General features: G+C 39.3%; 1 protein-coding gene across 3 annotated transcripts in view; it reads left to right on the top strand.

Annotated features, from left to right (window-relative positions):
* Positions 1-26,801, top strand: part of LOC126248715 (sodium-coupled monocarboxylate transporter 1-like) — a 423,655-nt gene that overhangs the window by 329,446 nt on the left and 67,408 nt on the right. For all 3 annotated transcript variants that reach the window (XM_049950017.1, XM_049950019.1, XM_049950018.1), the window contains exons 3-5: positions 6,648-6,807; positions 6,973-7,038; positions 13,992-14,043. In XM_049950017.1, the coding sequence (XP_049805974.1) occupies positions 6,648-6,807; positions 6,973-7,038; positions 13,992-14,043 (278 nt within the window). The remainder of the gene's footprint in view (positions 1-6,647; positions 6,808-6,972; positions 7,039-13,991; positions 14,044-26,801) is intronic.

Raw genomic sequence — 26,801 nt, 5'->3', positions numbered from 1 at the left:
AGTGTATCATTTCCTAATCTAATTCCCTCAGCATCACCCGACTTAATTCGACTACATTCCATTATCCTTTTTCTGCTTTTGTTGATGTTCATCTTATACCCTCCTTTCAAGACACTGTCTATTCTGTGCAACTGCTCTTCCAAGTCCTTTGCTGTTTCTGACAGAATTACAATGTCATCGGCGAACCTCAAAGTTTTTATTTCTTCTCCATGGATTTTGATACCTACTCTGAACTTCGAACTTTTCTTTTGTTTCCTTTACTGCTTGCTCAATATACAGATTGAATAACATCGGGGAGAGGCTACAATCCTGTCTGACTCCCTTCCCAACCACTGCTCCCCTTTCATGTCCCTCGACTCTTATAACTGCCATCTGGTTTTTGTACAAATTGTAAATAGCCTTTCGCTCCCTGTATTTTACCCCTGCCACCTTCAGAATTTGAAAGAGGGTATTCCAGTCAACATTGTCAAAACCTTTCTCTAAGTCTACAAATGCTAGAAACATAGGTTTGCCTTTCCTTAATCTAGCTTCTGAGATAAGTCGTATGGTCAGTATTGCCTCACGTGATCTTCCCCGAGGTCGGCTTCTACTAGTTTTTCCATTCGTCTGTAAAGAATTTACGTTAGTATTTTTCATCCATGACTTATTAAACTGATAATTCGGTAATTTTCACATCTGTTAACACCTGCTTTCTTTGGGATTGGAATTATTACATTCTTCTTGAAGTCTGCGGGTATTTCACCTGTCTCATACATCTTGCTCACCAGATGGTAGAGTTTTGTCAGGACTGGCTCTCCCAAGGTCGTCAGTAGTTCTAAGGGAATGTTGTCTACTCCCGGGGCCTTGTTTCGACGTAGGTCTTTCAGTGCTCTGTCAAACTCTTCACGCAGAATCATATCTCCCATTTCATCTTCATCTACATCCTCTTCCATTTCCATAATATTGTCCTCAAGTACATCGCCCTTGTATAGAACCTCTATATACTCCTTTCACCTTTCTGCTTTCCCTTCTTTGCTTAGAACTGGGTTTCCATCTGAGCTCTTGATATTCATACAAGTGGTTCTCTTTTCTCCAAAGGTCTCTTTAATTTTCCTGTAGGTAGTATCTATCTTACCCCCAATGAGATCAGCCTCTACATCCTTACATTTGTCCTCTAGCCATGTCTGCTTAGCCATTTGGCACTTCCTGTCGATCTCATTTTTTAGACGTTTGTATTCCTTTTTGCCTGCTTCATTTACTGCATTTTTATTTTTTCTCCTTTGCAGTATAAGAGTGTTTATGTCAAAGAACTCAGCAACAGAGTAAAAAGAGTGTTCCAGAAGATATTGTTTTAATTTACTTTTAAATGTGGTATTACACTAGTAAGGTTTCTTATGTACGTAGGAAGTGCATTAAACACTGTTTTGCTTGAGTAGTGTACACTTTTTTGTACTAGGCTCAAGTTTTTTCCATCCTCATGCAAGTTGTGTTTTGATCTTGTGTAATAGTCATGATAGTCACTGTTGGTTTTGTGCTTGGGTAGGTTCTTAACTAAACAGAATATTGTGAAGTCACTGTTAATATTTTGTGTGTTTTAAAAAGATTTCTGCATGAATGATTTCGACTCACTCTATTTAGAATTCAGATTGCTCTTTTGTGAGTGACAAATACTTTATTTGCCATTAGTTGATTTTCCCAAAACATTATGCCATATGATGACAGTGGATGAAAATAGCCAAAATAAGCAACCTTAACAGTGTCAGTATTTCCAGTCACTGCTATAATATGTGGAGCATAAGTTGCTGAACAACCAAGTTAATTTACTGTTGGTGTGGAGGCCTAACAATTTAGAAGAATATACTTCATGTATATCTTGATCATTGATCATTACTGCTTAGACTTATGTCCTCCTACACTATCTGAGACCCACAGAAATTAATGTACTCTCTTTTTTTATTTATTTAAAAAAATGTCAGACCACTGCAGATGAACCATTTATAGACATCATTGAACACAAACTTGGCAGACATTGCAGTGTCAGTGTCAAGCGTTTTTTCAACTAAAAGATATGTATCATCTGAAAAGAGTAAATTTGGTAGGAGCTTTTGTACAGTCTGGAAGGCCATTAATAAAAATAAGAAAGAGCAAAGGGCCCAGCAGAGAACCTTGTGACACTTCTTTACTTACTGTTCCCCAACCGTATGAGGCTGTTGTGCCATCTCCATGATTAAGCAATACCATCTGCTTTCTATCAATTAGGTATGAACAAAGCCACATTCCCATTGTGCCACTTAAACCATAATACATAGGTTTTGACAAGAGGATTTCATGGTTCACACAGTTGAGGGCCTTGGTTAAATCACAAAATATACCAACTGAAGCTAATCTGTTGTTCAGTGCTTCTAAAACTTTACTGGTAAATGAAAATGTAGCATCGTGTGTTGACAGGCCTGCTTGGAATCGAAACTGACAATGGCTAAGAGGCTTGTGGATGTTCAGGTACTTCACAATTCTCTTATGTTTAAGTTTCTCAAGAACTTTGGAGAATCTTGTTAAAAGGGAAATAGGATGGTAGTTAGAAGCATCAGTTTTATTCCCTGTCTTGAATAATGGTTTCACATCTGCATGCTTTATTCTGTCTGGGACGATACCTTGTTGAAGGGATTCAACAAAGTATTACAAATATGGCAAAGTATTACACAAATCACATTATGAGAATGTTAAAGGACCTTAGAGGAAATATTATCAAAGCCAGATGAATTTTTGGTTTGCATTTGAGTGATGATCCTTTTCACCTCACTGACAGTAACTGGGGCTATATGCATTTGACTTATTTTGCACAATTCAGTTTCTTTCAGGAGGTCCATAGCCTCATTCACCAAGCCCTTACATCTGGTTTTCTTAGAGGCTGTTAGAAAGTGCTCATTAAGGACACTTGCAACTCCATCAGTTTCTTTAATCAAGCTAACACAATGCCTTGTTTCTACATTAGAAACACTATCGTGTTTTTTCCCCAGCTCCCTTTTGATAGCACTCCAGATGGCTTTTATTTTATTGTTTGGGTTGTCTATTTCAGATTTAATATGCAATATTTTAGAGCACCTTATAACTCTTTTCACTATTTTACAACATGATCTGTAATGTTCTTTTACAGCAGGCTCATCAGAACATCTTTGTGATTTGTGTACTCTCTTTTTGTCTTACATGAAATTTGTATCCCTTTTGTAATCCAGGGTTTTGTTTTGCAAACTTTAGGATTCATTTTTACAGTTTTGTTGTGAAATATTGCTTCAAAACGGGACACGAATTCATCTGTGAATATGTTGAATTTAATATTAACTTTTCTTTCTTTATACACTGGGCTCCAATTCATCTGTTACAAGAGCTTTTTGAAATTATCTAATGTGTCCACATTTATTATTCTGAAAGACCTAAAAGCTGGTTTACATTTAATGCTCAAATATATGTTAAGAGTAAGCAACTGCCAATCATGGTCAGTCAGATCATTGAGAATTTGACGTACAGTACTGTGACTACTACTAAACGCATCAATAAAGATTTTGTCAATAAGACTTACACTGGTATCTGTCACTCAGGTAGAAAATTCAGCTACTGGAGTTAGATTAAAGGTTTGTAACAAATGTTTTAGTTCATTTCTGTTGGTGTTGTCTGTAAGGAAGTTTACATTAAAATCATCCAGAAAGATTAAATAGCCTTTGAATATATTTTTAACAAAACTGATTCAAACTGTTTCAAGGAAACACTAATTTTCCCTGCAGGGGCCCTATATATTGTCACTACTATAACTGACATATTATCAGCAAAAATTTCATATCCACAGTCTTCAAAATGAAAATCTTCACAATACATACTTAAGTGATTTATGAGCTATACCCACTTTGAAGTATATTGCAGCACCACCTTCCTCTCTATTTTCTCTACAGTAACCATCAGCTAGGACATAACCCTCCAACTGAGGCATCAGCAAGGTAGGCTTTACATGGTGTTCTGTGAAACACAGTAAATGCGCTTGGGCTAGGGAGTAATTTTCATTTATATTGAGAGCCAAAAGCTCGACTTTATCTCTAAGTCTCCTGATGTTTTGATGGAATATACATATTTATCATTCATAATAGATTTTAAGTTACAGTGTTTGGGGGTTAAATAAATGCCTCTCAAAACATAAGGATATGTACTTGATTTACTGACAGGCTCCTTCTTATAGGCTATGTCTGTGCACACATTATTTACAGATTGACCAGAGTCTTGCCATGTTTCTTGTTGCACTGATCCCATAAAAAAATTGTCACTTAGACTATCAGCTCTTCCATCCCTTTTGCTTTTAATTAGTGATAGTGTTGGACAGGCTGCTGGTGATGAGTTGGTTACTACTTTTCAGTGGCTGGCTAAAAATGGCTCTGAGCACTATGGGACTCAACTGCTGTGGTTATCAGTCCCCTAGAACTTAGAACTACTTAAACCTAACTAACCTAAGGACATCACACACATCCATGCCCGAGGCAGGATTCGAACCTGCGACCGTAGCAGTCGCACGGTTCCGGACTGCGCGCCTAGAACCGCGAGACCACCGCGGCCGGCTTTTTCAGTGGCTGGTTTTGTTTAATTTCACACTATTATGTTGCTTCTTGCACATAGAAAAATCCTGTTGATTGTAATGTAGGATGATAGGGTCCCTGGTTTTATGTAGTTCACTACAAAGTTCCACTACCCGGTTCACTAACGTGAGCCTTCCATTTGTGTTGCAACAGCTTCCAATGGAACTGAACAAAGAGTATGGAGACTTTATATATTAGTGAAAAGTATATTGGTTAGGTCAAGGACATGCGGGGAACATTTTTTTTTTTTTTTTTTAATTTAAAACTCACTATTGTTGATTTTATGATGGAAAAATGAGTGCAGCAACAAAAATTAGAATATCTGGAATTGATTGCAGACACAGTATTTTATGCTGACTTGAGGGCACACTGCCCACAGTAAAACACTGCATGATGAGAAACAACTTCTTTCTGATCTGTTGCAGATGCATTTAAAAAGAAAATACTATTATAGATGGAACACATTCTGACAAACATTGTTCAGTTCCCTAACCTCAGTGCCATTAAAGGAAAGGTAAGGTTTTGAGAAATCATTATGGGCATGAAAGAATTACAACGATAGTTTCCTAAATGTTTTTGGGACACTGTCAGTCTTACATCTATTTTCAGGCTGTTTTTGAGACTGTTTGCCATTTCAGTTGAAAGCACCCCTATGCATGTGCAGATGTAACTGATTGACTTGCAACTTGAGTGTGAAAATCTGTGAAATTGTTTTCATCTGTCCATGTGTAGACAGTTTGTACTAGATAAAAATTATGTTGTATTTCCAACACACCAAAGGTAATTAAATAATACTGAACATTTACTTTTTTTTTCTGCTGTATATTGCTGACAAATGTGAAACTTATTACCAAGTCATATGCACTGCCATTTAAATGCAGTGTGTTTGTGGTATCCCCCCCCCCTCTCCCATCCAAGTGCAAACAGAATGGTGTGGCGGTGGTGGAAATCTATAGCAAGGCTCAGCATGATTCATGAGCTGAAGTCTTGGCTACCTCTGCTGCAGGAAATGAAAAAAAAAAAAAAACAACAAATGTTTTCTCTTTGATCAATTACAATTAAATAATGGAGCACATGAGGCAGCAAATGTGAATCCTAACCATTTCTGATGTCTGTTAATTATACAGAAACATTATAATCATACGTCAGTGATTTCTTGCTGCAATGCAGCTACCCACATATTTTTAAGAAATGCTGATTACAATTTGCTGATACTAATTTCTGACTCCAAAGGTTTGATTCTGTGCTATGAACATCACAATATATTTCTACAGTACAGCTGTGTCACATTAATGACATTCTGGAAAACAGTGCCACTACTGCATAATGGCATATGCAGCTGCTGCAAGACTGGCATGTTGTTATTTAGAATAATCTTTGGAATTTCTAAAGTGGAATGTGTTGTCTTTCTGCTTGCTATATTCCTTGCATGAGTGATCAAATCCTTAACAATATTTTTTTTCTCTTTCACACTCAGCAACTATTAATTGCATTGAAGTTTGTGTGATTAATATAAAATTACCAATATTTTGCAAGATATGTAATGATTACCATGATTACCAACTGCAGGAGATATGCCAATTTTATGACCAAAGAAAGGAGATGAATTGTTAGATATTAACATCAGGAGAAAAAGCACTTGTATTAACAAAATTTACTTTCTCTAATTTCTGTGTAAGAATCTCATTGAATCATAGTTCCTTATGCTGAAAAATAAGTTTTTTTTAAAAAAAATGGATTCAATAGTGTCAAAGCAGTAGATAATATCAGAATACAATTCTTTACATTCAGATTTTCAAAATGGTCTTCCAAACAGCAATATGCAAGGATTGTATATTTCTAATAAGATACAGTTTCTATTACAGCAATGAATGAATAATAGCTTGGCCTCCTCCCTCACAGAAGTGTAGCTCCAATTGTCAGAAGCTCTTATTCCCTGGTGTATTTTTGTTGAAATTCGTTCTTGTAAATAAAACATGTTATTTTGACTACTCATTTGTCTAATAGATATGCTATGTGCTACTTGTCATTTTCTTTATTTTCTTTCTACAGCTTTCTGTCCTCAATAACATTAATGGGGCAACCAGCAGAAGTGTACATTTTTGGCCCACAGCTGTGGTTGTTTGGAATTGCTATGCTACTCAGTATTCCAGCTGTCTGCTACATTTTTATTCCATTTTACCACAGAATTAAATGTACATCAGCTTATGAGGTAAGCACAAAAGGACAGTAATATCTCATATTCACTTCATACACAAAATATAAGTATACATATTAGCTTTAAGTAATACCATAAAGTAAACTTTCATGAATAAAGCAGATTTATTAAACTTTCCAGCATCTTTATATTTTTTATGTAATTGCATTACTTTTGCAGTACTTTGGGACAAGATTCCACAAAAATGTGCAGCTCCTTGCATCTGTTCTCTTCACAGCTCAGATGGTAAGCCAGTAGCAGAAATTACTGCATTGCCATTTCTCACTCTTTTGTAATATTATTTGTTGTAGTAATTTTACCATCTTCTTTGTTTGTTTGGACAATATACTTTGGAAGAAATAAAAATTCATCTTTGGTGTGAAGTGAAAGAAATGCTTTTTCAGATATGTGAAGTAAATTTTTATCATAATATACTCTTTATTGTTTGTAGTCACAAGCAATTTCTGTAATTCTGAGTGTTATGACCATAGACATATACTAGTGTACCATAATACACTGCAAAAAATTCATAATGTTTTCCACTTTTTGAAATTTACAGGTTTATACAAAGTAACCATTTAATGTGAGGTACTGTGCAAAACTGTTACAGGCATGTGATAGTTGAACTCCTGTTCTAGGAGTTGCTGACAATGATGAGGGTTTCCCTAAAGCTGAAGAAAGAATGAGCAACTAAAAGAGTGGAAAGAGGGGAATGAGTTGTGTTGCAACAGATGACCCAGTTAAGAAAGTGGTTGATCATTCAAGACAGCAGAGAAACAAACAGGAAAAGAACACTAAAATCAACAAGAGAAATCTGTACTCACAAAAATCTGTCTTGCCTGGAATACAGGAACACAAAATGTGTGGGCCTTTAGATTACTCAGATAATGAAGATATTAAAGGTCAAAATCAGAACAATGAAGAAATTATTATGCTGAATGTTCAAAAAAGTTACATTTCAATAGGTTTCACTTGGATGATACCAGTTCACTATATTGCTAAAGTGGCCATTAATGAGATTGACTATGGTGACAGAGAAGTAACATTTCTCCACAGGGAAGCCAAAAATCCAAATGTATTTGCACACTGTTATGTAGCTGATACAACATAGGTGTCAGAAGAAAGTGTGGTAATGATTTTAACAAAAGTTGTTTGCATGGGGAAAACCAAAAGGCGGCATGGCATGGGGAAAACCAAAATGCGGCATGGATTCCTTAAATTTGATGTCAACCTACAAAGTTCTAATTTTCATTGAATATTGTGGAAAGACATGAAATTACTGTCAAACAGTTTAAATATTAATTTTGTCTTAACTTTAGCTTGTGTTTTGAAGTAATTGAATAATACAAGTAATGCTAACAGACGTATAGTTTCTCATGCTTTTTACACTGTTATTCAGTAGGAACTAATCACTGTAATCTATGCTTTGCACTAGGCCACACTGCAACAGTTTACTTTCATACTTAATAGTCTCAATAAATACGCCAATTTCAAAGGTGCTCTCAGTCTGTGAGCTTTAAATGTATATTAAGGGATCCTTAAAGAAAAATACATAAAGAAAAACATATTCAAAAATATGTTTTTCAAAATTTAAGAAAATAACTTTTTGTTACACTTTGCATCCCCTTTCCCTAGATCAAACTTAAAGCTTATTTTAATAACCTGGTGAATTATACTTTTCTGCATTTAAATGTTTTGTTAAAGTTGTTGATAACACCTGATGTTGCAATAAATTTTAGTAAATAAGTAGACCATCTCATAATAATTAAACTATCTCCACACAATTTAATATCAGTAAATACATTTAGAACAGGGGCGGCAAAGAATTCAGTTTATGAACCATGCCCCAACAGGAATGCCATAGTGCTTAGGCTTGCTGTGCATTTCCCCACTGCCATGCCATGCTGTCTGAGTGCTTGAAGGAGGAAGAGGGGGAAACTGCAAATGCACCACATTTAAGTGGCACTGCAGTTACACTGCATGTTACTGGGTATTATATTCACATTTCTCAACAATTTAGATAAGGGACAAAACAAATTTTCAGTCTTATTTAACTTTTTTGGAACATTTAAGTTATAAAATAATTTTTATCTGGTACAAACTGTTGGAATATGGACTGATGCAGACAGTTTCACAAATTTTTGCACTCAAGCTGCCATGCAGTTGGACTTATTTAGTTTCCACTATTGAGAAATGATATTTTATACAAATACACTCCTGGAAATGGAAAAAAGAACACATTGACACCGGTGTGTCAGACCCACCATACTTGCTCCGGACACTGCGAGAGGGCTGTACAAGCAATGATCACACGCACGGCACAGCGGACACACCAGGAACCGCGGTGTTGGCCGTCGAATGGCGCTAGCTGCGCAGCATTTGTGCACCGCCGCCGTCAGTGTCAGCCAGTTTACCGTGGCATACGGAGCTCCATCGCAGTCTTTAACACCGGTAGCATGCCGCGACAGCGTGGACGTGAACCGTATGTGCAGTTGACGGACTTTGAGCGAGGGCGTATAGTGGGCATGCGGGAGGCCGGGTGGACGTACCGCCAAATTGCTCAACACGTGGGGCGTGAGGTCTCCACAGTACATCGATGTTGTCGCCAGTGGTCGGCGGAAGGTGCACGTGCCCGTCGACCTGGGACCGGACCGCAGCGACGCACGGATGCACGCCAAGACCGTAGGATCCTACGCAGTGCCGTAGGGGACCGCACCACCACTTCCCAGCAAATTAGGGACACTGTTGCTCCTGGGGTATCGGCGAGGACCATTCGCAACCGTCTCCATGAAGCTGGGCTACGGTCCCGCACACCGTTAGGCCGTCTTCCGCTCACGCCCCAACATCGTGCAGCCCGCCTCCAGTGGTGTCGCGACAGGCGTGAATGGAGGGACGAATGGAGACGTGTCGTCTTCAGCGATGAGAGTCGCTTCTGCCTTGGTGCCAATGATGGTCGTATGCGTGTTTGGCGCCGTGCAGGTGAGCGCCACAATCAGGACTGCATACGAGCGAGGCACACAGGGCCAACACCCGGCATCATGGTGTGGGAAGCGATCTCCTACACTGGCCGTACACCACTGGTGATCGTCGAGGGGACACTGAATAGTGCACGGTACATCCAAACCGTCATCGAACCCATCGTTCTACCATTCCTAGACCGGCAAGGGAACTTGCTGTTCCAACAGGACAATGCACGTCCGCATGTATCCCGTGCCACCCAACGTGCTCTAGAAGATGTACGTCAACTACCCTGGCCAGCAAGATCTCCGGATCTGTCCCCCATTGAGCATGTTTGGGACTGGATGAAGCGTCGTCTCACGCGGTCTGCACGTCCAGCACGAACGCTGGTCCAACTGAGGCGCCAGGTGGAAATGGCATGGCAAGCCGTTCCACAGGACTACATCCAGCATCTCTACGATCGTCTCCATAGGAGAATAGCAGCCTGCATTGCTGCGAAAGGTGGATATACACTATACTAGTGCCGACATTGTGCATGCTCTGTTGCCTGTGTCTAGGTGCCTGTGGTTCTGTCAGTGTGATCATGTGATGTATCTGACCCCAGGAATGTGTCAATAAAGTTTCCCCTTCCTGGGACAATGAATTCATGGTGTTCTTATTTCAATTTCCAGGAGTGTATATTTTCTTACTAACTGGACTCTGAATTGCAGTGCAGATACCATTCCACAAAATCTCATCAATTTCTCATTCTAATTTGATGTATGTCTGACAGGCACAATATTACTACTTACAGATTCACAGAAAGAAAAGGTACTGGGTGTCCAGAATTATAGTTTCTGTTCCAAAACTCTGCAGAAAGAGAACCACTGCTCAGAATGACATCAAAGTTTAACAGCTTATTATTGAAGCAGGGAGAAACACCATGGAAAAAATAAAAGAAAAATATTAACAGCAATTTGATGAATAGATGGTGCTGTAAGCTTCAGAATATGCATACCAGCATATGTGTGGCATATGGCTGTTTCTTATTTTGTGTCCAGGATGCCTAACATGGCTGTCTCCATGAAGGATCATGCACTGTTGGTAAAGCTCTTTTACAAGAATGGAGACGGTGCCAGTAGGGTATGAAAAAAGGCCTTAGTCTGATGTCTGCTAAGGGTCTGGAGAAAATGGTGACAAAATTTGAAACGACAGATTTTTTTGAAGTGCAGTATGGCAAAGGGAGGAAAGCGGTTGATCTGATGTCTGTTGAAAATGTGGCACAGCATTGCAGAAGGGGGTCAAGAGATGGTGTGCAAATATGCAGTGCATGGAAATAGCCTGAATGTTGGACAGGCCTGTGAACACAGTGTATAAAATCCTACTAAACATTCTCCATTGCTATCCATACAAAATCACCCATGCTTAGGGTTTGCTTCCTGTTGACCTGTTAGCAAGACAAATGTTCACTCTGGAATTTCTTGCTCATATGAATGTGCACAATGAATGGTCATGGAACATCCTGTGGATGAAGCCATTTCCATCTCCAAGGACATTTCAATATGCAGAATAACAAAATATGGGCTATGGAAAATACATTCACTAAGGCGACTGTGTGATGCAGGTTGATGGCATCATTTATCATAGGGCCATATTTTATTGAGTAGATAAGTCCTGCTCAGAGGAGTAAAGTCAATGCAGAGGACATGGGTGGAGCCATCGATGTAGGGATTATAGATATGTCCGCACCCGTGTTTACCAAAAAATTGAGTTTCGAAGAAATGTCTGTTACGGTCAATCGGCCATTGGTAAAAATGGGGGAACGTATGGAGTGCAGCACAGTGGGACGCCTGTCTGATCCGCCTCAGGGTTCAGCATCTACGTTGCCCTGCAGAAGGCGTCTGGGTGCTGGCAAGGCAATCCCCACTTCTGTGCTGTGTTGCTGTAGACCTTATGATACCAGCAGTATGGGTGAGCCGGATGTGGCAGAGTTGGAGACTTAGCAAAAGGGGGCAGCTTGTCTTCATCGATTGCTTTGGGTAGGTATACTGGCACGTACAGCATGTGTGCGATCTGGGAATGTTTGGAGAGCAAGGAGTGTGAGTGCAGGCCACCAGGCATCATGGAGGACACAGCGGTGGAGTGGGCCTTGCCCCTACCAGCAAACGGATGAATCTCCAGTGCAGGTGTACCAACCTATGACAGAGAACATGGAGGTTGGTGCTGCCACAGGAGAGAGTACAACTGATCGGCAATCCATAAGCATGATACAATCGACTCGAGGAAACAGGTGTATCTGCAGATTGTTGGGTAGCATAGCAGACCACACCACCCAGAGCGGTATATCCGGCATAGTTTGCTTGTTGGCCAGCAACCATAGGTGGCACCAGAGTTGCAATGGTGTCTGGTCCCCAAGGTGTTCTTTGTATAAAATTTTTAGGATGAGTCTTCCTGGGGGGAACAGGTGTGGCACCCGATAATCGTCTTCTTGGGGAAGTCATACTTTGGAGCCAGTGGCATAGAGAGGAGCATGTCACAGATCAGGTCCCAGTGGTCGTGAAGGTGTGTCATGAATCACAATAACTTGGAGTTGTCATCATAAATGTAGTGTATCTCAAAAATGTGCTCTACCAAAATGAACAATGACACAGGGTTGTCTTCTGACAGTGGCGCTAACTTCGGTAGGTGTCCGGGGGGAGGAGACGGAGCAGAGTTAGGAACCTCTGGGAACAAAGAATTGTCTTTGTGAGCCGTGAAATCCCGTTCCAGCCAGGAAATGGTAACACAGCAGTCCGGCATGGCAGGCGGAGATGATCCTGTGGAGAAAATGGACGTAACAGTGGAAGGGGGTATAGCTCCAAAAACACATATGTCACAATTGCCATGTGTGTGATCCCTGGACATGCCTGTTGCATTGTGGAAGGCCATCATGGCAGGCATGGTCAGTACCATGGAATGAATGGGCAGAAGGGTGGCAGGAGCCGGGGTTCTTGAAACTGATATGCCTGCCAAGAGTGGCAGGCTGTGGAAACAGCAAGTAGGTTTACGGCAGGAACCGGAACCCTCTGTGTGGGCAGGGGTGGTAGTGGGGGGGGGGGGGGGGCAGATTGTGAACATGTGTGACATGAATTAAAGTCCACAACACATGGCGGTGGCAAAGTTCATTGTGCGGTGATGTACGTCACAGGATGGGGGTCAGGGTATGTGTCCATCAGTTGCACAACACTAGCAGCAGGTGCTGGCCTGTAAACTGAACTTGCACTGTTATGGTCAACCACCTGCAAAGAAGTCCTGGGGCACTATTAGTGAGGATATGTCCTTGGCTAGTATTCATGAGCGTTGTAACAGGTGTGGAGGATGGCTAATTTATACATGTTACATATTGTGGTAATGGCGGCGTTATACACGGCACCATAGTAATGATCGCAGGAGCACACTGTGAATGAATGTTCAGCTGCGGAGGCAACCTAACCTGTGCATTCAGATTATGATCCCAAGAAACACTGTTCTGCATATTGTGTGGGTTGAACTGCACACAGTGATGAACGCAATCCAGTAATAAAAATCCTGAGTCCATTGTTCTGGCCGGAGGTGTAGCAAACAGCCATTGTGATGAGATGAACATCTTTTGTGACATGGGTGTAGTACATGGACTGTAGTCAGCAGGAGAAAATCCAGTCACAGGAGACGTGATGAATACATCTGCAGAGTTGGTTTGAGTTTCCATGTCCACCAGGAAAGTGTTGTGTGGAGAAGTCATGGTGGCGAACAATCACTTGTAGCACAAAGAACTGGCATGGGAGACACGGAATGTGCTCAAAATTCATAACGGGGTCACCACTGTGGGAATGTGATGGGTTACTATCTCGAATTCAAACACTTCCACTTTATATTTTGATACAGATGTATATTTAAGTACAAGCATCTACACATTTATATTTAACCACTCACATAAACAAACTGAATCATCTCAAACTTTTCATTCAAAGAACTCACAAGTGGGGAGAGAGCCCTCATTTGTGGGTCAATGTTTATATTGACACCACAATGTATTATGGTTAAGGAGGCTAAGAGAAAGTCTAACTCAGCTGCAAATTCTATGTGGAATCTGACAGGGTTTCCATCAAGATCTAGACCTTTGTTCAATATTTCTGTTTTGTAATGATATTTTATCATCTGTGTTTAACTAACTAATTTTTATATTTGCAACAAAGTATGTAATTCAATGGAGTATGTTACTGTATTTATCATTTTCTTTTCAGGTACTATATTTAGCACTAGTACTTTATGCACCTGCTGTTGCTCTCTATCAAGGTAAGGAAATAATTCTCAACCATAAAATAATACCTCATATACTAACAAAAGGTATTGTATGTCAAATCTCTTCATGTCAGATGGAAACAGATCTTTGAAGTAACTAAACATATTGTAAAACTATAATGTAACTGACGAGATAATAGATTTATTCACCAAACAGTGGCAGTGACACATACAAAAGTTAAGTAAATTTGCAACAATCAGTGTTTCCTTCTGATCCCATCCAGTAACTCTCACCTGACCTGGGGTTCTGGGTAACTTTTCCAAACTCTCCTCATTTCCTAAACCTCGCCAGTCTTTTCCTTCATCCATTTTCCTTCCCCATCAACTCTCTTGCCAGAGAACTTGTAAATTTTCTTAACTTTTATATGTATGTGTTCTCCTGCTGCTGCTTGCTGAGTAGATTTTTTAACTGTACTGTTACATTATAGTGTTAGGAATTCAAAATTGATTTTTTTTTTGTATAAACATACTGCAAGCAATCTCTTCAACTCTGTAATTTTCCACTTTTATTAAAGGCTTATAATACTTAATACTCTTTTTTATTTAAATTACAAGAAATAAGATTGGAGAAAGATGGAGCAAGTTGGCTGTTGAGGCAGTAAATCAATATGTAATGTGTCTCAACAGATGCTCAGCATGTACAGGGTGAAGTATTTGCAGTGGTAATATATTTACAGACAGGTATATAGTCACAGGCTTCCTTTAGGCTTTTGCTGCTCAAGAAGCATGTTTGGTTCATAGAATGATTACCAGTGGTTATGTGACGTGCCAGTTTTTTTTCACATTCACTAAGATAGCTGTATGGTTTTACTCAGTATGAACCACAAGCCACATCATTAGATTAGATTAGATTGGATTAGTACTTGTTCCATAGATCATTAATACAACACTTCGCAATGATGTGGAACGTGTCAGATTAATAAAAGGTGTCTATACAAGATATTAAATTAGACAAAATATTACATGACACTCAATTTTTTTTCTTTTTTGTGGGGTTGGGAAATTACCCACTTACTCTATATCCAAAAATTCATCTAAGGAGTAGAAGGAGTTGCCATTAAGAAATTCTTTTAATTTCCTTTTAAATGCTGTATGGCTATCTGGCAGACTTTTCATGCTATTAGGTAAGTGACAAAAGATTTTTGTGGCAGCATAATTTACCCCCTTCTGAGCCAAAGTTAGATTTAACCTTGAGTAGTGAAGATCATCCTTTCTCCTAGTGTTGTAGCCATGTACACTGCCATTACTTTTGAATTAGTTTGGATCGTTAATAACAAATTTCATAAGTGAATATATATATTGTGAGGCTACAGTGAAGATTTGTAGCTCTTTAAATAAGTGTCTGCAGGATGTTCTTGGATGAGCTCCAGCAATTATTCTGATTACATGCTTTTGTGCAATGAACACTCTTTTACTCAATGATGAGTCACCCCAGAATATGATGCCATACAAAAGCAGAGAATGAAAATAGGCATGGTAAGCTAATTTACTCAGATGCATATCGCCAAAATTTGCAATGACCCTAATGGCATAAGTAGCTGAACTCAAACGTTTCAGCAGATCCTCAGTGGTTTTTTTTTCCTTCCCCCACCCCTCATCAATGCATAAACCTAGAAATTTTGAGTATTCTACCTTATCTACCAATTTCTGATCGAAGTCTATATTTATCATTGTCTAGGTTGTTTTGAGTGTTGTAAAATATGAACTGGTCAGGATGCTTTTGATCCTATATTCTTCATACAGACACAATAAATAAAGGCTAAACTCCATTAAGATTAATAACAACACACTCACACAGAAAAGTATGAACTTACTGTTTTTCATGAAGAGCCAAAGCAATTGGCTAACAGTATTTCATGAAGATGTAAAGGAAATTTGGCATAATTGAAGAAATCTTTCAATGTAGGACAAAATTTTGAATCATAATTACAATCTCTCATTTTCTGAGGAGTTCCTTTGACAAATTATTGGATGGACAGTAGAACAACAGAAGAAACACAGCAAACAGATGAAGAAATGGTGGTGGAGGCTGAAACACATCCCCTTATGGGGCACAACAAATAATAAAACATTTTACTGTACATACTTTATGTTTTATACATAGCGGCCTCAGGATGTTTAACATGCCAGAAAAAAAATACACTATTCACATTTATGAAGGAGTTGATAAGCTTTTGTTCCTTCATATTTTATGCATGCTTAGGCAGAGAGGTATTGCAGATTAACTACTGCATGCAGTGAGTTTTACCAAAATTTAATGACAGTGAATTGGCTAGAAATAACTTTTTTATGCTCATAGGAATTTTCATTAGATCTTCCAAAAGTTATCCTTGATTTTGTACTATTTATGATAATGCTCATCTATTACAGGAGCTCCTTCTTCTTGTAATGTTTATCCACTAATGGATGTTTCAAATCACATTTTCCATAACTTCTTGGTTACTTGCATTGTAATTGAATATCATTTAGTCTCATCATTGGTCTAACATTTTGCAGCCAAGATCTCCTCTTTTTTATAATGCCTTACTGCCTTCAACTTTGGCTTTAATAATCAGCTGCAAGAATCAGTTTGGTTTTTTTTTTCTTTTGTTTTTTGTTTTTGTTTTTGTTTTTTTTTTTTTAAATCCAAATACTCTATGATATATCCATGCCTCAAAAGCTTCTACTTTATTGATGATGTTTAACTTTAGTATGTAACCTTCCAAACAATAAAAAACAATAATTAAATATATCAATTTATGAACTTTAAATTTAATTCCAAGTAAAAAAACTCAAATAATCTAAGGTTTTTTTTTTTTAAAAAAAAAAGAATGCTTCTTGAGCATGTTCAGTGCAGCATTTTACTTTACTGTCAAATGACCTATTTTCAGAAGGCCATTTGTAAGATATTTAAATTTGTAAGCATTGCTTTAAATGTTGTGCTAGAGTCTTGAAATAAGTTCATATTCATTGCGATAATCATAAATTTTGCCTTTTTATACTTATATTTACGCCTATACATAAGCATGTTACTGATCATCGTTTATATTCATGTTATCAAGCTTGCATGTAAAGACTGGTCTCATGTCAGATATTTTAGAGCAGCATTTACAGAGCTTGGCAAATCCACCTTATCAATAACGGATGTAACATTCTTTTTAGAGAACTTTGCCAGACTACAGATGTCTGTTACCAGCATAATATTTATTCAGAAAGCAATCTGCTCCTCTTCATCTATGGTCCCACCTGTTTCTTTTTTCATTATATTCCATAATGTCTTCATATTATTGCCTGATGTGGCTTTCTTCTTCTGATAGTGCAGCTAATTTCATAATGGGAATAATTTCTTTTGTATCCTACAGTATAGCTTGTAATGATCTGCAGAATATATATTAGACCTGTTTCTTACAGGCTGATACAATTCCTTCAGTTTTCTTTTTGTCCTAAAATATATCTTTATTCCTCAATATTTTTAACCTTAGTTTAGATTTGGTTTCTTTTGGGAGAAAATAATTGCCATGTATGGTTAGGCCCATATTAACAAATGCACTTTATTTTTATCCATGTTGTGAGCATTTTAAACATCTTTCTAGTTGATGTCTTTGAGCAGTTTCCTAAAAATACAATTTTTGTCTATTAACCACCCTCTTGGATTCTGATTTAGTAGATTTTGATAAATATGGATACTTAAAACTGGGAAATGTGCATCATCAGATGAGAGGAAATGGACTATGGTTTTATTCATTAGATGTGTCTACAAAAAAGTGATTAATGGCTGTTTTTGAACAGTTAGCTACATTGACTGGAATCCTTATGATGGGAATTATGCTTCTCATCCTGTCTGCTAAATCTCCCTTGACTGGGGTTCTGGGCAACTTTTCTAAACTCCACCCCTTTTCCTAAATCTCACCAGCCCTTTTCCATCAGCCCTCTTCCTTCCCATTCAACCCTTCTGTCCGCAGAAGAAGCCTCTGTTCCTGAAAGTTTGCAAACTTTAATACCTTTTACATGTGTGTTCTCCTGCCACCACTTGGTGAGCAGTGGTTCTTTTTTTTTACCCCCTAGCCAGTTACATTATATTTTCAAACATTGATGTTTGTCAGTTGCCTTAGCCAGCAAGTTCTCCAAGTCTCTCACCCATTGAAATGATTTAGTCATTGGTTGCTAAGAGACTGGCGTGTCACAACTCACCAGCCATTATGATTGATAAACTCTGCCATAGAGTTGAAGCAGCATGGAATGACATGCCCATATTTGTCACCCAAGCTCAGTTCAACTAAGTGCGCAACCAGGTTACAGGTCTTGATCCTTCCAAATGTGGCACCCTTGTGTATTAAATTGTACATGCAGTATATTTATTTATTTATAATTTTTATTTGGTGCTGTGACATCTTGTGCAGATGCAGCAAAAGTGAAAGTATAATGCAAGTATAAACATTACAAATTTTCCACACAAGGACAATACGGAAATTAACCATGATTTCACATTTATTACATGTATGAATTTACTACATGTATGAATGATATCCCACAAATGATTCCTACAGCCAGTACGGTTAGAGACACTACAGAACTTAATGATAATTACAACAATGAAACTTAGTAATGTTTACTTGTTTACTTCCTATACAGGGTGGTCCATCTGAAGTTTCAGATGAGATTATCTCAAAAACTATACATTGGGTAAAAATAGGGGGTAAGACAAGTTTGTAAGCTCAAAGGGGGACATAAAATGATACCACATGTGACGCCCAGCCCCCACCCCCTTGGGTGGGGCAGGGGGCAACTTTTAAATCTTAAATGGAAACCCCCATCTTTTATTGCAGATTCGGATTCTCCATAAAAAAAGTAATCAAGTTTTGTCTTAAACATTTTTTTAAACCATTGACAGGTGGCGCTGACATTGATAAAAATTAAAATTGGGGAAGAATTCCAATTTATTTAGAATGATCTGAGAAGGACACATCAAATCAATACGAAATGTGCTCCAATTCTTTCAATATGCCAAATTAAGCCATTTTTGTACAAAATGTATCCTACTCACCACAGTTTTTGATGGAGGAAGGTGGAATGGTATTAAAATCCCATTAGTGAACTCTTCACAATTGCATTACTCACCCGACTGTGGTGCTACCATGGCCAAACTGCGAACTATGGCTCAATATAAAGGTCAGTGGAATGGGATCAGACATCACTTCACTTTCAGAGTGTGAACAGTAAACATCAACTGACAAAAGTAAATTATTTGTTAGCAAAACATGGCTCACTATCCTCCTATGGAGATTGTTGATATGATGTTAATTTTAGGTGAATGCCATAACAATTACACTGCAGCTGCGCAAATGTATGCAGATCGTTTCCCAAACAGACAGCACCCAAGTGAAAACATTATTTAAAATTGCACTCAATGAGCTCAAAATGGATGCATGCACCATCCACCTCGTCATTACAAATACAATGAAAATGACGCTCGTACCCTTACCGTTCTCACCTGTGTTCAGCTAGATCCTGAAATTAGTAGTCATGCGATTCAGAGACAAACTGGAATACCAAAATCAACTGTTTTGAGGATTTTGAAGGCACACAAATATCATGTGTATCATATCACACTGTCACAGGCGTTAACACTGAAATATATGCAAATACGCCTGTATTTCTGCCAGTGGGCCTTGGAAATGATAAGAGGTGACAATGATTTTTTAGATATGTTATGTTCACTGATGAAGCCACATTCAAAACCAATGGCGAATTAAATCATCATAATTGTCATTATTGGTCCCCTGTCAATCCACACTGGCACAGACCCATTGACAATCAACACAAATGGTTGTTAATGGTCTGGTGTGGAATTTTAAATGGTTACTTGATAGGACCGTATTTTTTTCACCAAAATGTTACAGGGAAATTGTTGGAATTAATGGAAAACGTTGATTTAGAAACCAGGCAACGAATGTGGTTCCAACAGGACAGAGCAGCTCCCCATTATGCTAAATATGTGCGGAACATTTTAAATTTACAGTACCCTGGTCAGTGGATAGGAAGAGGCAGACCAATTCAGTCGTCTCCACGTTCACCAGACCTAACATCACCTGATTTTTTCTTGTGGAGTTATTTAAAAAATATTGTTTATGAAAGACAGCCCACAACCAGAAACAATATGGAGCAACTCATTCAAAGAGTTTGTGCAGCCATACCACGAGATGTGCTGCTCAAAACTGAGGACAACTTTCACAGACAATTGACTTTATGCATTGGAGCAAGTGGGGATAATTCTGAACAATTTCTTCATGGCTAATTTCATTAATTAAACATCCCAAATTGTGAGAGGCAAGGAAACTCACACTAATGAAGCACCCCATGAGAACATCATTCTACTACGTCCACGTCATTGTTCCTGGGTAATGCTAAAAGTAGGATACAGTACATTTTGTACAAAAATAGCTTAATTTGGCATAACAAAAGAATTGGTGCACATTTTTTATAGATATGATGTGTCTTTCTTGGATAATTCTAAATAAATCAGAGTTCTTCCACAATTTTACTTGTTTCTCAGTTTCAGCTCCATCTGTCAATGGTTTAAAAAAGTGTTTCAGACAAAACTTGATTACTTTTTCATGGAGAATCCGAATCTGCAATAAAACATGTGGGTCTCCATTTAAGATTTAAAAGTTGCCCCACAGCAATATGACAAAGGACATTGCAAAGTACACTGAAAAATACAGACACTTCAGAAAAGTATTACATGCCTAGATAGGCCATGAAAATAGTGAATAAGTCTCTCCCTGTGCAGAAATTACAGCAGCTGTGCAAGTACAGGATGGGGACACATAGTGACAAACAGAGGTTTAGGTCAATCTAGGAGAGGGCTTCTACAAAAATATTGAAACACCATGAGAAATTCATGGAGGCGTGTTCTGTCTGTGCAACTAAATGGAAGGCAGTTTGTTTTTTGTCACACATGTTTCTCTTTATGTGTTTATGAAGTATTTGTTTTCCAGTGCAGATATTGTGTTTCAAGACCTCAGGGCCTCTGCTCAATTAGCTCACATTTCTCAAGACTGATTTTGTGAGTACGAGAATGAACTCTTCCATTTCCCCTGACCACCATGGTCACCAGATCTCAATATTATTATTGGAAAGAAGGGTGCATGATCACTTTGTGCCTTCATCATCATTACCTCAACTTGTCAATATTTTGCAGAATCAGTGGTGCAAAATTCCCTTGAAAACCATACAGGATGTGTATTTATCCATCTTTAGACAACTGAAATCTGTTTTGAATGCCAACAGTTTGCTTACACTATATTAGGCATGGTAATGTGTTGTGTCTTTGATGTTTCCATATTTTTGCCCCCCCCCCCCCCCCTCCCCACACATGCTGAGAGCATGCCCAACACTGACTGACATGCTGCTGAGGCAAGGAATCAGATGCAGCCTCTGGCCCTACAGAAATACCACACACTGCTACCCAGCTGTAAAGCAAGAGCTTTTCATCAGCAGTAAATGTTGGGAAAAATCTACTTTCACACAGACATGTATACTTGTTCAGAGTATACTTGTTCAGAGCTATAATTTTGTATAGTTTCCCCTTCTTATACAGATTTCACCCTCAAAAGAACCTGTAAGCACACAGATGAGTAATCATTCAGCCTATATCACATATCAAATTACATAGAAATCTCTTTGCTAACACATCTTTATACTCTATAATTTTAGTAGCACATTATATTTCTGTAATAATCCTTCTCCTTCAGTATTTCTTCAAATGAGGTGTCTGTAAAATGGACCACAACATATGGAAATCTGAATGGCATTTTCCTCTATTCCATTTCTAAGGAAATTATTTTTTTGTAAATAGTTCTAAAGTTCCTATTTCTCCACTAAACCTTCTCTGCAAGATTGAGCGCATTATAATTGCAATATAAGTTTAATTACAAATTAAACTTTGTGCTATACTGGAACTCAGATTCAATTCTTTGCTTTATCTGAACAGTACTTAGCCGTATTACTTTGATTTCAATTTCAATGTGCCAATTTGACCCTTCATGCTTTTTTGTTGCCACTTCTCTTTCTAAAGCCTAATTATGGAAACCGTGTGCAGTTTGTGAAGCAAGACAGAGTTAGTGGAAGATTATTTTTGTAAATAATGACAGAAGATTAGTGTGTAAAAACCCACCATCAGTGTGGTCGTTAGAGAGATATCACTGTTTTGTCAGTCAGAAAAAAAAGTATTGGATAGCTCAGTTCATGCAACAGTGCCTATGAATGCAATGGTCTGGTTCTATATACAAGTCCAGACATTTTCATCTGTTTATAAATGTTCATATTCAGTGCCTACACTGTTACTTAGAGAGTGTTCACATTATTGTTTGTAAAAAAAGACGTTTCATGATAAAGAGTGTCACATTGCATAAATTATAATTAGTCATGCACAGTTTTACCTGTATGTCAAAATGCTTAATTTCTATCACCTTTAGTCTTTAGTAGGTGTTACTCGTAGTACAAGGAGTAACAATTTACTACAGTTATAGAAGATCATCAAATAAATCCAAAAAAACTGTTCTTAGTTGTATTTCTGTCTAGTTTAAAGAAGAGTGTAAGTGGGATCCTTCAGCAACAACAATCAGTTCAGAAATTTAGACCCAAGCAAACAGATTCATCATCATTACTCAGTCAGTTTGTAACCACTTATTTTCTCTTCACCTTGGACTTTCTTAGTTACCTTAGCTGCTTGAGAGATACACCAGATGCAAGCTCCATTGTTACATATTAGTAAAATATACAATTTTTATCAATGTGTAACCAAGTTTAAAAATGTTTCCCTAGAAAAGTAAGTGACATCAAATGCTTATTGATAATGTCACTCATAACTGTGTCAGTTACATAGAAGTGTTTATTTACAATAATATTAAATCGATAAGAAATAGGGTTTACTATTTATTTATTTATTTATTCATCCAGTAAATCTCTACAGATTGTGGGATGTCATTACATGTCACACACACACACACACACACACACACACACACACACACACACACAGAGAGAGAGAGAGAGAGAGAGAGAGAGAGAGAGAGAGAGGTTACATATAACTTCAAAATTTATTTTAATAGTACAATAAATTCATTATATTTGATCTTGCTTTAGCAGCAGTAGTAGTTTTTGCATATTTTTGCTTCGTGTCTATTGTAATTCACATGGTTCAAGAATACTGCCACTGAACAGAAGCAGTGATCTAATAAAAATGCCCTTAGGGACTTGTGAAACAGAGAAAATGGAGAAATAACTTTAATTTTTTGTGGCAGACTATTGTACATTTGTATTGCACTATTTGTACTAGAGGTTTTAAAGGCTGTTAACCTTACTGACTGAACATGGAGTTTGTCTTTTTGCCTGGTATTATGTTCATGTACATTACAGTTTTTATTTATCACTTTGATATTTTTCCTCACATACTTACAATTACTATGCATTATATACTGAAATATTGAACGTCTGGATGATTTTTACTCAGTAACAAAATGGAAGAAGGGAGGTCAAAATTTAATGCCATGTGTCTGACTGATATGAGCGAATGAATTTCCTTGAAATTGTGAAATAAGATTTGAATATGAAATTATTTGAAGAATTACTTAAATGAGCTGATGCTTGCATTTGGTATGTATTTTATTTAAATCTCATTCATACGATGGAGACAAATGAAGGCAAATAAAGGAAAAGGGAATGTTGAAGGAAGCTTAGGATGTCTTAACTGTAGGAGAGAGACTTTGTTTAGCGTTTGAGAAAAGAAAGAAAACTGCAATCTATTGAAAAGAAGTGACACTAATAATAAGAGGAAAAGTTTTAGTCTTCTATGGAGGCTGAACTGACATGAATGAAGTCTTTGCCATAGCACTAAGGTGAGTCTGGTTGCCACATGACTAGCCCTGATGCTGACACTACAACCTGAGTGAGGTGGCACAGTAGTTAGCAAACTGGACATGCATTTGGGAGGTGACAGTTCAAACCAGCATCTGACCATCCAAATTTAGGTTTTCTACAATTTCCCTAAACTGTCTTCCCTATCCTTCCCTAGTCCAAGCTCATGTGCCATCTCTAATGGCCTCCCTGTTTATCGGGCATTTAACATTAATCTTCTCCTCCTTGTTGTGACTCGCCAATCTTTCAGTGTCACCGCGCAGTTACACATGTTCTCTACATGCGGCACTGTCTGCCAGCCATGCAGCAGCAATGCCACCTAAGTGGCCAGACAGACAGCAGCCACTAGACTTGGACTCAGTTATGATTTGACTGTTAAAGTGTACACACGTCTTACTCTGTTTACTTGATCTGTGACTTTCATGTATTGCATCTTCCTTTAAATATACACTCCTGGAAATTGAAATAAGAACACCGTGAATTCATTGTCCCAGGAAGGGGAAACTTTATTGACACATTCCTGGGGTCAGATACATCACATGATCACACTGACAGAACCACAGGCACATAGACACAGGCAACAGAGCATGCACAATGTCGGCACTAGTACAGTGTATATCCACCTTTCGCAGCAATGCAGGCTGCTATTCTCCCATGGAGACAATCGTAGAGATGCTGGATGTAGTCCTGTGGAACGGCTTGCCATGCCATTTCCACCTGGCGCCTCAGTTGGACCAGCGTTCGTGCTGGACGTGCAGACTGCGTGAGACAACGCTTCATCCAGTCCCAAACATGCTCAATGGGGGACAGATCCGGAGATCTTGCTGGCCAGGGTAGTTGACTTACACCTTCTAGAGCACGTTGGGTGGCATGGGATACATGCGGACATGCATTGTCCTGTTGGAATAGCAAGTTCCCTTGCCGGTCTAGGAATGGTAGAACGATGGGTTCGATGACGGTTTGGATGTACCGTGCACTATTCAGTGTCCCCTTGACAATCACCAGTGGTGTACGGCCAGTGTAGGAGATCGCTCCCCACACCATGATGCCGGGTGTTGGCCCTGTGTGCCTCGGTCGTATGGAGTCCTGATTGTGGCGCTCACCTGCACGGCGCCAAACACGCATACGACCATCATTGGCACCAAGGCAGAAGCGACTCTCATCGCTGAAGACGACACGTCTCCATTCGTCCCTCCATTCACGCCTGCCGCGACACCACTGGAGGCGGGCTGCACGATGTTGGGGTGTGAGCGGAAGACGGCCTAACGGTGTGCGGGACCGTAGCCCAGCTTCATGGAGACGGTTGCGAATGGTCCTCGCCGATACCCCAGGAGCAACAGTGTCCCTAATTTGCTGGGAAGTGGCGGTGTGGTCCCCTACGGCACTGCGTAGGATCCTACGGTCTTGGCGTGCATCCGTGCGTCGCTGCGGTCCGGTCCCAGGTCGACGGGCACGTGCACCTTCCGCCGACCACTGGCGACAACATCGATGTACTGTGGAGACCTCACGCCCCATGTGTTGAGCAATTTGGCGGTACGTCCACCCGGCCTCCCGCATGCCCACTATACGCCCTCGCTCAAAGTCCGTCAACTGCACATACAGTTCACGTCCACGCTGTCGCGGCATGCTACCAGTGTTAAAGACTGCGATGGAGCTCCGTATGCCACGGCAAACTGGCTGACACTGACGGCGGCGGTGCACAAATGCTGCGCAGCTAGCGCCATTCGACGGCCAACACCGTGGTTCCTGGTGTGTCCGCTGTGCCGTGCGTGTGATCATTGCTTGTACAGCGCTCTCGCAGTGTCCGGAGCAAGTATGGTGGGTCTGACACACCGGTGTCAATGTGTTCTTTTTTCCATTTCCAGGAGTGTATTTGTTCAACTTGAAGTTACAACAATTGGTGACGAGATAGTGATTTTTCTTTTCCATCGTTGACCCACATGTTTCCATGGCTACTTTAGAGCAAGTATTGCAAGTCATAGAACAGCAAACGCTTCTCACAAATGCGATTCGTGATTTCGCCGCAGCATCAAATGCGGGGCATCTCTCGTCATTGTCTCTACCTACTTTTCCTCCTTATGACCAGATGGCAGAAGTCTGGTCTGATTACGAAAAACGTCTTCGACAGCACTTCTCGGCATTTCGTGTCGCGGACGAACAAACATGTAAGTCTCTGTTCCTTTCATGGATTTCACCTCAAATGTATTGGTTGTTGTCACAATTGGCTCCTTTGAAAGAACCTGCATCTTTGTTCTTTGCTGAAATGTGCTCACTTCTGTCCGAATATTTTTAAAAGCAAACGCATGTTTTAGCCTCTTGTGTTGCCTTTTATCGTTGTCAAAAACAACCAAATCAATCCTATCACACTTGAGCTACTGAACTTCACAGCCTCAGTAGAAAGTGTCAATTTGTTACTGATGTTCACAAAGAATCCTACGCCAATTCCATGGTACGGGATGCTATTATCCGATCGGCGCCCGACAAAGAAGTTAGGCAACGTGACCTTCAGTTGGCAAATCTGACTCTAGAGGAAGTCCTATCCATCGCTCAGTCTTTTGAAATTTCTCGCGCCGCTGGAGCACAAATAGAGGCATGGGGTGAAGTCAGGGAAATACAACCTCTGTGCGATGTTGACGAAGCGTGTGGCGTGTCCCCGCCAGCCGACGTGGCCACAGTACGCTCCCAACCGCAGCCTCGGCCTAACTGTAAACAAACCCCTAAGAAAAATAAAATATGGCGTTTCAGTCTTCGATCGCTATTCTTTATTCTCAATAACCAGTTTCGGGCTAGCTGCCCATCTTCAGATCATATGTTGTAGTTACAGAGTAATTTGTCCGTACGGAACACACAGTTCA

This window comes from Schistocerca nitens, chromosome 3, assembly GCF_023898315.1.
Source record: "Schistocerca nitens isolate TAMUIC-IGC-003100 chromosome 3, iqSchNite1.1, whole genome shotgun sequence".
In the NCBI taxonomy this organism is placed as follows: Eukaryota; Metazoa; Arthropoda; class Insecta; order Orthoptera; family Acrididae; genus Schistocerca; species Schistocerca nitens.
Note: the sequence above shows the minus strand (reverse complement) of the source record. Positions and strands in the feature narration are given on the sequence as shown.